The 12,247-nt window shown below is 38.8% G+C and overlaps 1 protein-coding gene across 1 annotated transcript in view; it reads left to right on the top strand.

Annotated features, from left to right (window-relative positions):
• The window catches only part of KLHL20 (kelch like family member 20), an 80,207-nt gene that overhangs the window by 45,370 nt on the left and 22,590 nt on the right, over positions 1 to 12,247 (top strand). Inside the window, exon 7 of the mRNA XM_082832788.1 lies at positions 4,426 to 4,609. Within this exon, the coding sequence (XP_082688914.1) occupies positions 4,426 to 4,609 (184 nt within the window). The remainder of the gene's footprint in view (positions 1 to 4,425; positions 4,610 to 12,247) is intronic.

Genomic DNA, 12,247 nt, shown 5'->3' with positions numbered 1-12,247 from the left:
TTATTTATTCCTATGACTTTCATTCCTATATATGCATGCACAGGTACATATTCACATACTCATGTGAGTTTACTTGCTTGCATGCTCACACCTATGTACATCTGCCTCCTCACTCCCACATACCATCTATAGTTGCCATAAGTCGGTGAATAAATTCATTGCCAGATCTGGTTAAGTTCCCAGGGAGGTCTTTATAACATTTGTTTAGCTTTGTTGGTTAAACTAGATAAATTATATTGTTAAATGTCTTTTATTTATAAAAGTAGTTTATGTGCCAGCTCCCTATACATACAAGAATGCTATAAATTACATCAGAGTTTCTGTTTCCCCAATTATGAAAGTCAGTTATCTTTTTTTTTTTTTAATTAGAAGGATGCAAGATCTAATTATTTGGTACCTAAGGTTTATTTTCATGATGTCATGTTGGTTTCAGGAATTCTAGTACTATTAGGGCCATCTTTGTGGAGGTATATCCATTGTTATCAAGATCTATTAACTATTTTATTTGGCTGTTATGGTACCTGGAGAAGGGATGACAGTATACTACTGTTTCATCAGCCTCAGAACATTCTGGCAGTGAATTAAGAACTAGATTAAGGAAGAGAGGAGGATAATGGGAACTCAGGAGAAAATGGAATAGAAGAGAACCTTCCTATGATCAAAAGCTAGAAACTAAGCCAAATAGGTTTATGGAAAGTACAATACATTTCAGGGTCTTTATGGATTCAGTGGGGGTTACCAATCCAGTGGAACTAGACAAGGTACACCTTTGGGGATGCTGAGAGACAATGTAACTCCATTAAATAGAAATTTAAACTTGACTTGAATTACTCAACAGCTGCCATCTTTATCCTGCTGGTTCCTACCATATTCTTCCAATATAACATGATTATAAATTGTCAGGTGCCATGTTTTCAATGTGTAACCATCTTAACTAAAATCTCATTTGCCTCTGTTGATTAAATCATGGTATTAATGAAATCACACTTTGCCTTCTTTAGAAGCCAGTTAAATTGGATCAGTTTCATGATCTCAAACTTTTTTTTTTTTTTTTTTTTGTGGTACGCGGGCCTCTCACTGTTGTGGCCTCTCCCGTTGCAGAGCACAGGCTCCGGACGTGCAGGCTCAGCGGCCATGGCTCACGGGCCCAGCCGCTCCGCGGCATGTGGGATCTTCCCGGACCGGGGCACGAACCCGTGTCCCCTGCATCTGCAGGCGGACTCTCAACCACTGCGCCACCAGGGAAGCCCCATGATCTCAAACTCTTGCTAGTAATCTCATAATTTCATATTGCTGATTGGGTATCTGATTCCTCTACTATATTTTTAACTACTTCAGAGCAAGGACCATTTCTGATTTATTTTTGTAGTTTCCAGATTGTATAGCAATCTTGTCAGAGCAGGCATCAATAAAGATTAGTTGCAATGCTGTTGATCCTGAGGAACACTAGTGAGAAATTAGCATCGACCCATCATGATTAATGGAAAAGGAAAATTGGAAAACAATAATGGATTGCTAATGTCAGTTTGTGCATGAAAGATAACCTATTTTTATATTTTTTTAATATTTTATTTATTATTTTTGGCTGCGTCAGGTCTTAGTTGCAGCATGCAGGATCTTCGTTGCGGTATGTGGGATCTTTCATTGCAGCAGGGGCTTTTTTTTTTTTTTTTTTTGCGGTACGTGGACCTCTCACTGTTGTGGCCTCTCCCGTTGCGGAGCACAGGCTCCGGATACGCAGGATCAGCGGCCATGGCTTACGGGCCCAGCTGCTCCGCGACATGTGGGATCTTCCCGGACCGGAGCATGAACCCGTGTCCCCTGCATCGGCAGGCAGACTCTCAACCACTGCGCTACCAGGGAAGCCCCAGCACGGGCTCTTTGTTGCAGTGCACAGCCCTCTCTCTAGTTGTGGGGTGCGGGTTTCCTCTCTGGTTGTGGCGTGGGCTCCAGAGCACTTGGGCTCTGTAGTTGTGGTGCACAGGCTCCAGAGCATATGGGCTCTGTAGTTTGCAGCACATGGGCTCTCTGGTTGAGGCACATGGGCTCAGTAGTTGTGGTGCGGGCTTAGTTGCCCCGCAGCATGTGGGATCTTAGTTCCCCGACCAGGGATTGAACCTGTGTCCCCTGCACTAGAAGGTGGATTCTTTACCACTGGACCACCAGGGAAGTCCCACAATAACCTATTTGTAAATAACACTTTTTTAAAGTTTTTCTGATTATAGAAGTGAATACACATGAAATATAGAAATATTTGTTAACACAGGAAAACATAAAGAAGAAAAGTTAAATCATCTGTCACCTCTTTTACACTATTAAACTAAAAGTTTCCTTTTTCATTTGTCGAGAAGAACCATTAGGTCTTTTTCTTACAACTGTATTGGTTTTCCCTGCTTTCTCAGTCTTTTTATGCTATCCAGATCTGACCTCTATTCTTGAGTGATACTGTTCCACTGACATTATTTTAGATCTTGACCCACCTGTCTCTACTTAAAACTTAATCCTTAATTTGCTTTGGTTTTTATTGCAATTTTTTCATTATCTTTGGAATGCCAAATTACCAGTTCTCACTTAACTTTGGAAAATTGAGTCTTCATTTCTTCATCCTGGAAGCCTAAGATCAAATCTATAATCTCAGTAGTTTTATTACTCAGCATTTTACTCCTACTGATGTCTTCTGGTTTGTCCTCTTGTTTTCCATTAGGTTTCTTGATGCTTCTCAATTCTGTGCTTCTTTTTTGTTGGGGATTTTTTTTTTTTTTAAGTATTCAGTTCACTGATCCTTATTCCAGACACTTTGTGAAAGTTGCCTACTTTAAGGTAACACTTTTTGATCAAATCTGTCTGTGAAGTAATTCTTTTCACAGTCAACATCTCACGCATATAAAACTATATGTCACCTTTTCAGCAATATTTTGTCTTAAGTACATCACTTAACACAAATTGAGTGTTCTCACAGCAGAAACTATGCATACACTTTATCTTGCTAAGTACAGTGTACTGGCTTGTAATAATAACTTAGCTAGTTCTGTCCCCGTTATGCCATCACCTGCTGCCTTGGAAATCATAATGCACATAAAATTGCCATGAGGCAGTGGAATTGAACAACTTTTTCCTTTGCTTTTTTCCCCAGGTCACAGGAAAGGTTTAAATTTGATTTCCTAACGGCCTATTTTTTTTTTCTTTAGTATCAAAGAACACAGATTATGAAGTGATATTAACTTGATTTGGAGCCGTGTAATCCAATAAACAGCTGGTTTTAATAGCTTTCATTATAAATTGTGCCTGAGGTTTAATAATTAGGCTGTTCGATTTGTCTCAAGTGCTTATAACCCTCACATTTGCAGCCAAATTTTATGTTGGAAGTTAAGATGTTTTCTCTGATATTGAAACTCCAGGCATATATCCCAGAACAGAATTCAAATTTAAGCCAATTAATGTAGACAAAACTTACTGTGATTTAGTATTAGTTGAATATCCTAATTTAAATGAAATCATAATAAAATAAAATGTATACAGCATATTGAGATTTGAAATAAGGAGTGAGTTTTCAAATCCACCAGAAGAAGGTTAGAAACATTCGCATTTTATTCTGGCTCAGGAAGTTATTGAGACCTCCAAGAAACCATTAGTTTTCAAATGTTTTGAGGTTAAGTTATCCTTAGACTTCACTTTTTAAGCTCCAGAATCTAGCTCTTATTTTAGATTGACATAGAGATGATTTTAAAGAATAACAAATTAAATTTATCTGCTATAATTACACTTTTTTTCAGGGAACACTCAGAGAAGCTTTATTGAACTCAGTTTGAACCTGTTATTCTGAGTATTACTTACTTATGAAAAATGTAATTTCTTCAAAATGTTTTCTGATCCTGAATGTCATGTTGGATATTGTAGAATTCAGTACAGACTGCAGATTAAACAGAAGGCAAAACATTTTATAAGTCGTAAGAATTTTTGTATTATTTTTAGTCACAAGATGAGGTCATGAGCAGATGAGCCGAAATCCCTCTCCCCTAATAGAATAAAAGAAATTTTTTTTTTTAAACAGGCTTCTGAGGTATGGTTCTTCTTTTGGTTTTTGATAATACATTACATTTATGTAGAGGCAACAGTCAAGCCCTAGTTTTCTAACTAAATTCAATGTTTTGGCCATTAAATGCCACATTACTTCCCAATATAATTTGAATTGGTGTCCTTGCCGTCCTCTGTAAAATGGACCTAATACTAACTTATTTAGAAAATTCTAAAGATTACAGCAATCCCAGTGGAATAAGTAAAAATCATAACTTATGTTTTAACCTGCTTCTAGAGGCGTTTGGTAAGTCCAAGCATTAGGACTTAACCAAATAAAAGTTAGCAGTGAGTGATACATTCTATGCTTTAGGACAGGTATTCTCCTGACCATTTCTGTTACTTCCCCAGTTGGTGGTTGGTGCAGTGGAGATGCCATTTCCAGTGTTGAACGATATGATCCACAGACCAATGAATGGCGAATGGTAGCTTCAATGAGCAAAAGGCGATGTGGAGTTGGGGTCAGTGTTCTTGATGACCTGTTATATGCAGTAGGAGGCCATGATGGGTCCTCTTATCTCAATAGTGTTGAAAGGTAAGTAGGGTCAATTTGAAATTTTTTTCTCTCCTATTCATATTGTTTTGTTTGAGATGTTAATTAGAAACAGATGTAACGTGTTGCTTTAGTTTTGTGTCTGTGGCACTAGCTGGCAGCCTAGACCACTTACTGTGACATACAAGTCCTTTATGATCTGACCTCCACCTGTTTCTCCAGTCTGTCTTCCCTGGCACACCACTATTCCCTAAACACGCTAGTGCAGACCCACCAAATTGTTTGCAGTTCCTTAGACATGCTGTCCTCTTTCGTGCCTCTTTGGCTATATATATGCATGCTGTTCGTTCTTCCCTGGAATATCTTTTCAAGATTCAAATGTTACTTCTTATTTAAAGCCTTCTCTGGCACCATAGAGACAGGTTAGTTACTGAGTCCTCTGATCTTTCACAAGTATTTTGAACATACTTGTACATATCACATTGGCTGTAATTGTTTATTGAAATGTCTTTTCCCACATCTGTGACGATGCCTGGCACATTAGAAACCTACAATAATTTATTTTTTAATAACTTCTAGCTTCTTGTTCTCATCCAACCCTTTTTCATTCAGCTGTGTTCTTGATACTTACCAAACATATCTATGAAACCCTGCAGCATATCAAGATCTAGAGATACAGATTGTATAGTTGGAAAGAAAAAACAACAACAACAACAGAGGGATCAGCTCCATAGAAGTTTTTTAAAAAAAAGCACACTTAAAAACAAATTGAGTTAACTAAATAAGGGTGGAAATGATTACATATTTACAACTTAATAACAGTGAAGCCCATGAATATCAAAATGTATGGTCTGCAACTAAAGTAATATTCAGAGGCAGATTTATATACATTATAACTTATGTGCATTCATTTGAAAATAAGAAAGACGGGAAAATAAATCATGCTTTTAAATAAAAAAGTTATAAAAAAAGCAACAAAACCCAAGGAAATAGAAGAAATTAACTGGAAAGAAAAGTTAATGAAATTAAAAGCAAATATATAGTTACAAAAAGAGCAATTTGATAGTATTTTTTTAAATTAAAAATGAAGAGGGGGACCTTCAAGATGGTGGAGGAGTAAGACATGGAAATCACCTCGCTACCCACAAATACATCAAAGATATATCTACAAGTGGAACAACTCCTACAGAGCATCTACTGAATGCTGGCAGAAGTCCTCAGACTTCCCAAAAGGGAAGAAAATCCCCACATACCTGGGTAGGGCAAAAGAAAAGAGGAAAAACACAGACAAAAGAATAGGGATGGGACCTGCACCTCTGGGAGGGAGCTGTGAAGGAGGAAAAGTTTCCATACACTAGGAAGCCCCTTCACTGGTGGAGATGGGGGGTGGGGGGGAAGCTTCAGAGCCACGGAGGAGAGCACAGTAACAGGGGTGCAGAGGTCAAAGCGCAGAGATTCCTACACAGAGGATTGGTGCTGATCAGCACTCACCAGCCTGAGAGGCTTGTCCGCTCACCCACTGGGGAGGGTGGGGGCTGGGAGCTGAGGCTCGGGCTTCGGAGGTCAGATCCCAGGGAGAGGACTGGGGTTGGCTGCATGAACACAGCCTGAAGGGGGCTAGTGCGCCACAGCTAGCCAGGAGGGAGTCCGGGAAAAAGTCTGGACCTGCCGAAGAGGCAAGAGACCATTGTTCTGGGTGCACAAAGAGAGGCAATTCCTTCCCTCTGTGCCCACAGAAGGCAGAGCACTGCCTAAGCAAGCTCCAGAGATGGACGCAAGCTGCGGCTATCAGCTTGGATCCCAGAGATGGGCATGAAATGCTAAGGCTGCCGCCGCCGTCCACTAACAATCCAGTGTGCAAGCACAGGACACTATCCACCACCTGCCGTGGGAGCCTGTGCAGCCTGCCACTGCCAGGGTCCTGTGATCCAGGGACAACTTCCCCAGGAGAACACATGGCATGCCTTAGGCTGTTGCAATGCCACACTGGCCTCGGCTGCCACAGGCTCGCCCCGCATTCCCATTATGACTACCGTACCCCTCCCTCCACCCAGCCTGAGTGAGCCAGAGCCCCGTAATCAGGCGCTGCTTTAACCCCCTCCTGTCTGGATGGGGAAAAGGTGCCTCAGGTCTTGGTGGGGAACAGATGCCTAAGGGTGACCTACACACAGAGCTGGGACCAAAACCAAAGCTGAACCCCAGAAGCTGTGCAAAGAAAGGGAAATTTCTCCATGCAGCCTCAGGAGCAGTGGATTAAATCCTGACAATCAACTTGATGTACCCTGCATCTGTGGAATACCTGAATAGACAACAAATCGTCTCAAAATTGAGGTGGTGGACTTTAGGAGCAACTGTAGACTTAGGGTTTGCTGTCTGCAGCTGATTTGTTTTTGATATTTATGTTTATCTTAGTTTAGTTTTTAACACTTGTTATCACTGGTGGATTTGTTTATTGGTTTGGTTCTCATTTTTTAAAATTATTATTTTTTATGTTAATAATTTTTTTTTATGTACTTTATTTTATTTTACTTTATTTTTTTCTTTCTTTTTTCCTCCCTTTTCTTCTGAGCCATGTGACTGACAGGGTGTTGGTGCTCCGGCCTGGTGTCAGGCCTGAGCCTCTGAGGTGGGAGAGCCAAGTTCAAGACACTGGACCACTAGAGACCTCCTGGCCCCACGTAATATCAATCAATACTAAGACCCAGCTCCACTAACAGAGAACTATGCAGCTGATGAAGCAGCAAGGTAAAAACCCACCAGACCAAACAAATGAAGAGGGAATAGAAAGTCTACATGAAAAAGAATTCAGAGTAATGGTAGTAAAGATGATCCAAAATCTTGGAAATGGAATAGAGAAAATACAAGAAACGTTTAACAAGGACCTAGAAGAACTAAGGAGCAAACAAACAATGATGAACACCACAATAAATGAAATTAAAAATTCTCTGGAAGGAATCAATAGAATAACTGAGGCAGAAGAACAGATAACTGACTTGGAAGAGAAAATAGTGGAAATAACTACTGCAGAGCAGAATAAAGAAAAAAGAATGAAAAGAATTGAGGACAGTCTCAGAGACCTCTGGGACAATATTAAACGCACCAACATTCGAATTATAGGGGTCCCAGAAGAAGGAGAGAAAAAGAAAGGGTCTGAGAAAATATTTGAAGAGATTATAGTTGAAAACTTTCCTCACATGGGAAAGGAAAGTCATTCAAGTCCAGGAAGCACCGCAAGTCCCATACAGGATAAATTCAAGGAGAAACATGCCGAGACACATATTAATCAAACTATCGAAAATTAAATTCAAAGAAAAAATATTAAAAGCAGCAAGGGAAAAGCAACAAATAACATTCAAGGAAATCCCCCATAAGGTTAACAACTGATCTTTCAGCAGAAATTCTGCAAACCAGAAGGGAGTGGCAGGACATAGTTAAAGTGATGAAAGGGAAAATCCTACAACCAAGATTACTGTACACAGCAAGGATCTCTTTCAGATTCAAGAGAGAAATTAAAACCTTTACAGACAAGCAAAAACTGAGAATTCAGCACCACCAAACCAGCTTTACAACAAATGCTAAAGGAACTTCTCTAGCCAGGAAACACAAGAGAAGGAATAGACCTACAAAAACAAACCCAAAACAATTAAGAAAATGGTAAGAGGAACATACATATCGATAATTACCTTAAATGTAAATTGATTAAATGCTCCAACCAAAAGACATAGACTGGCTGAATGCATACAAAGACAAGACCCGTATATATGCTGTCTACAAGAGACCCACTTCAGACCTAGGGACACATACGGACAAAGTGAGGGGATGGAAAAAGATATTCCATGCAAATGGAAATCGAAAGAAAGCTGGAGCACCAATTCACATATCAGAAAAAATAGAGTTTAAAATAAAGACTGTTACAAGAGACAAAGAAGGACACTACATAATGATAAAGGGATCAATCCAAGAAGAAGATATGACAATTATAAATATTTATGCACCCAAAATAGGAGCATCTCAATACATAAGGCAAATGCTAACAGCAATAAAAGGGGAAATCAACAGCAACACAATAATAGTAGGGGACTTTAACATCCCACTTTAACCAATGGACAGATCATCCAAAATGAAAATAAATAAACACAAGCTTTAAATGACACTAGACAAGATGAACATTAATTTTTATGTATAGGACATTCCATCCAAAAACAACAGAATACACTTCCTTATGTGCTCATGGAACATTCTCTAGGATAGATCATATCTTGGGGCACAAATCAAGCCTTGGTAAATTTAAGAAAATTGAAATCATATCAACTATCTTTTCCGACCACAATGCTATGAAACTAGATATAAATTACAGGGAAAAAACTAAAAAATCCAAACACATGGAGGCTAAACAGTATGCTACTAAATAACCAAGAGATCACTGAAGAAATCAGAGAGGAAATCAAAAAATACCTAGAAACAAACGACAATGAAAGCATGATAACCCAAAACCTATGGGATGCAGCAAAAGCAGTTCTAAGAGGGAAGTCTATAGCAATACAATCCCACCTCAAGAAACAAGAAAAATCTCAAATAAACAACGTAACCTTACACCTAAAGCAATTAGAGAAAGAAAAACCAAAAAAACCCAAAGTTAGCAGAAGGAAAGAAATCATAAAGATCAGATCAGAAATAAAACAAAATTGATAAACCATTAGCCAAACTCATCAAGAAAAAAACGGAGAAGACTCAAATCAACAGTATTAGAACTGAAAAAGAAGTAACAACTGACACTGCAGAAATACAAAGGATCATGAGAGATTACTACAAGCAACTATATGCCAATAAATTGGACAACCTGAAAGAAATAGACAAATTCTTAGAAAAGCACAACCTTCTGAGACTGAAACAGGAAGAAATAGAAAATATAAACAGAACAATCACAAGCACTGAAATTGAAACTGTGATTAAAAATCTTCCAACAAACAAAAGCCCAGGACCAGATGGCTTCACAGGCGAATTGTATCAGACATTTAGAAAAGAGCTAACACCTATCCTTCTCAAACTTTTCCAAAATATAGGAGAGGGAGGAACACTCCCAAACTCACTCTATGAGACCACCATCATCCTGATGCCAAAACCAGACAAAGATATCACAAAAAAAGAAAACTACAGGCCAATATCACTGATGAACATACATGCAAAGATCCTCAACAAAATACCAGCAAACAGAATCCAACAGCACCTTAAAAGGATCACACACCATGATCAAGTGGGGTTTATCCCAGGGATGCAAGGATTCTTCAATATATGCAAATCAATCAATGTGATACACCATATTAAATTGAAAAATAAAAACCATGGGATAATCTCAATAGATGCAGAAAAAGCTTTTGACAAAATTCAACACCCATTTATGATAAAAACTCTCCAGAAAGTAGGCATAGAGGGAACCTACCTCAACATAATAAAGTCCATATATGACAAACCCACAGCCAACATCGTTCTCAATGGTGAAAAACTGAAACCATTTCCTCTAAGATCAGGAACAAGACAAGGTTGCCCACTCTCACCACTATTATTCAACTTAGTTTTGGAAGTTTTAGCCACAGCAATCAGAGAAGAAAAAGAAATAAAAGGAATCCAAATCGGAAAAGAAGAAATAAAACTGTCACTGTGTGCAGATAACATGATACTATACGTAGAGAATCCTAAAGATGCCACCAGAAAACTACTAGAGCTAATCAATGAATTTGGTAAAGTAGCAGGATACAAAATTAATGCACAGAAATCTCTTGCATTCCTATACACTAATGATGAAAAATCTGAAAGTGAAATAAAGAAAACACTCCCATTTACCATTGCAACAAAAAGAATAAAATACCTAGGAATAAACCTATCTAAGGAGACAAAAGACCTGTATGCAGAAAACTATAAGACACTGATGAAAGAAATGAAAGATGATACAAAGAGATGAGAGATGTACCATGTTCTTGGATTGGAAGAATCAACATTGTGGAAATGACTGTACTACCCAAAGCAATCTACAGATTCAGTGCAATCGCTATCATACTACCAATGGCATTTTTCACAGAACTAGAACTAAAAGTTTCACAATTTCTATTGAAACACAAAAGACCTGAATAGCCAAAGTAATCTTGAGAAAGAAAAATGGAGCTGGAAGAATCAGACTCCCTGACTTTAGACTATACCAAAAAGCTACAGTAATCAAGACAGTATGGTACTGGCACAAAAAATAGAAATATTTATCCATGGAACTGGATAGAAAGCCCAGAGATAAACCCACGCACATATGGTCACCTTATCTTTGATAAAGGAGGCAGGAATATACAGTGGAAAAAAAGACACCTCTTCAATAAGTGGTGCTGGGAAAACTGGACAGCTACATGTAAAAGAATGAAATTAGACCCCTCCCTTACACCATACACAAAAGTAAACTCAAAATGGATTAAAGACCTAAATGTAAGGCCAGACACTAACAAATTCTTAGAGGAAAACATAGGCAGAACACTCTATGACATAAATCACAGCAAGATCCTTTTTGATCTACCTCCTAGAGAAATGGAAATAAAAACAAACAAATGGGACCTAAGGAAACCTAAAAGCTTTTACACAACAAAGGAAATCATAAGCAAGACGAAAAGACAGCCCTCACAATGGGAGAAAATATTTGCAAACGAAGCAACTGACAAAGGATTAATCTCCAAAATATACAAGCAGCTCATGCAGCTCAATATCAAAAAAACAAACAACCCAACCCCAAAATGGGCAGAAGACCTAAATAGACGTTTCTCCAAAGAAGATATACAGATTGCCAACAAACACATGAAAGGATGCTCAACATCGTGAATCATTAGAAAAATACAAGTCAAAAGTACAATGAGGGAGCTTCCCTGGTGGCGCAGTGGTTTAGAGTCCGCCTGCCGATGCAGGGGACATGGGTTTGTGCCCCAGTCCGGGAAGATCCCACATGCTGCGGAGCAGCTGGGCCTGTGAGACATGGCTGCTGAGCCTGCACTTGCGGAGCCTGTGCTCCGCAACGAGAGAGGCCACAACAGTGAGAGGCCCGTGTACCGCAAAAAAAAAAAAAAACTACAATGAGGTATCACCTCACACTGGTCAGAATGGCCATCATCAAAAAATCCACAAGTAATAAATGCTAGAGAGGGTGTAGAGAAACAGGAACCTTCTTGCACTGTTGGGAATGTAAATTGATACAGTCACTATGGAGAACGGTATGGAGGATCCTTAAAAATCTAAAAATAGAACTACCATATGACCTAGCAATCCCACTACTAGGCATATACCCTGCGAAAACCATAATTCAAAATGAGTCGTGTACCACAATGTTCATTGCAGCTCTATTTACAATAGCCAGGACATGGAACCAACCTAAATGTCCATCGAGAGATGATTGAATAAAGAAGATGTGGCACATATATATACAATGGATTATTACTCAGCCATAAAAAGAAACAAAATTGAGTTATTTGTAGTGAGGTGGATGGACCTAGATTCTGTCATACAGAGTGAAGTAAGTCAGAAAGAGAAAAACAAATACTGTATGCTAACACATATATATGGAATCTAAAAAAAAAAAAAAAGGTTCTGATGAACCTTGGGGCAGGATAGGAATAAAGACAGACATAGAGAATGCACTTGAGGACACGGGGAGGG

Source organism: Leucopleurus acutus (genome assembly GCF_964270905.1).
Source record: "Leucopleurus acutus genome assembly, chromosome: 2".
Lineage (NCBI taxonomy): Eukaryota > Metazoa > Chordata > Mammalia > Artiodactyla > Delphinidae > Leucopleurus > Leucopleurus acutus.
Note: the sequence above shows the minus strand (reverse complement) of the source record. Positions and strands in the feature narration are given on the sequence as shown.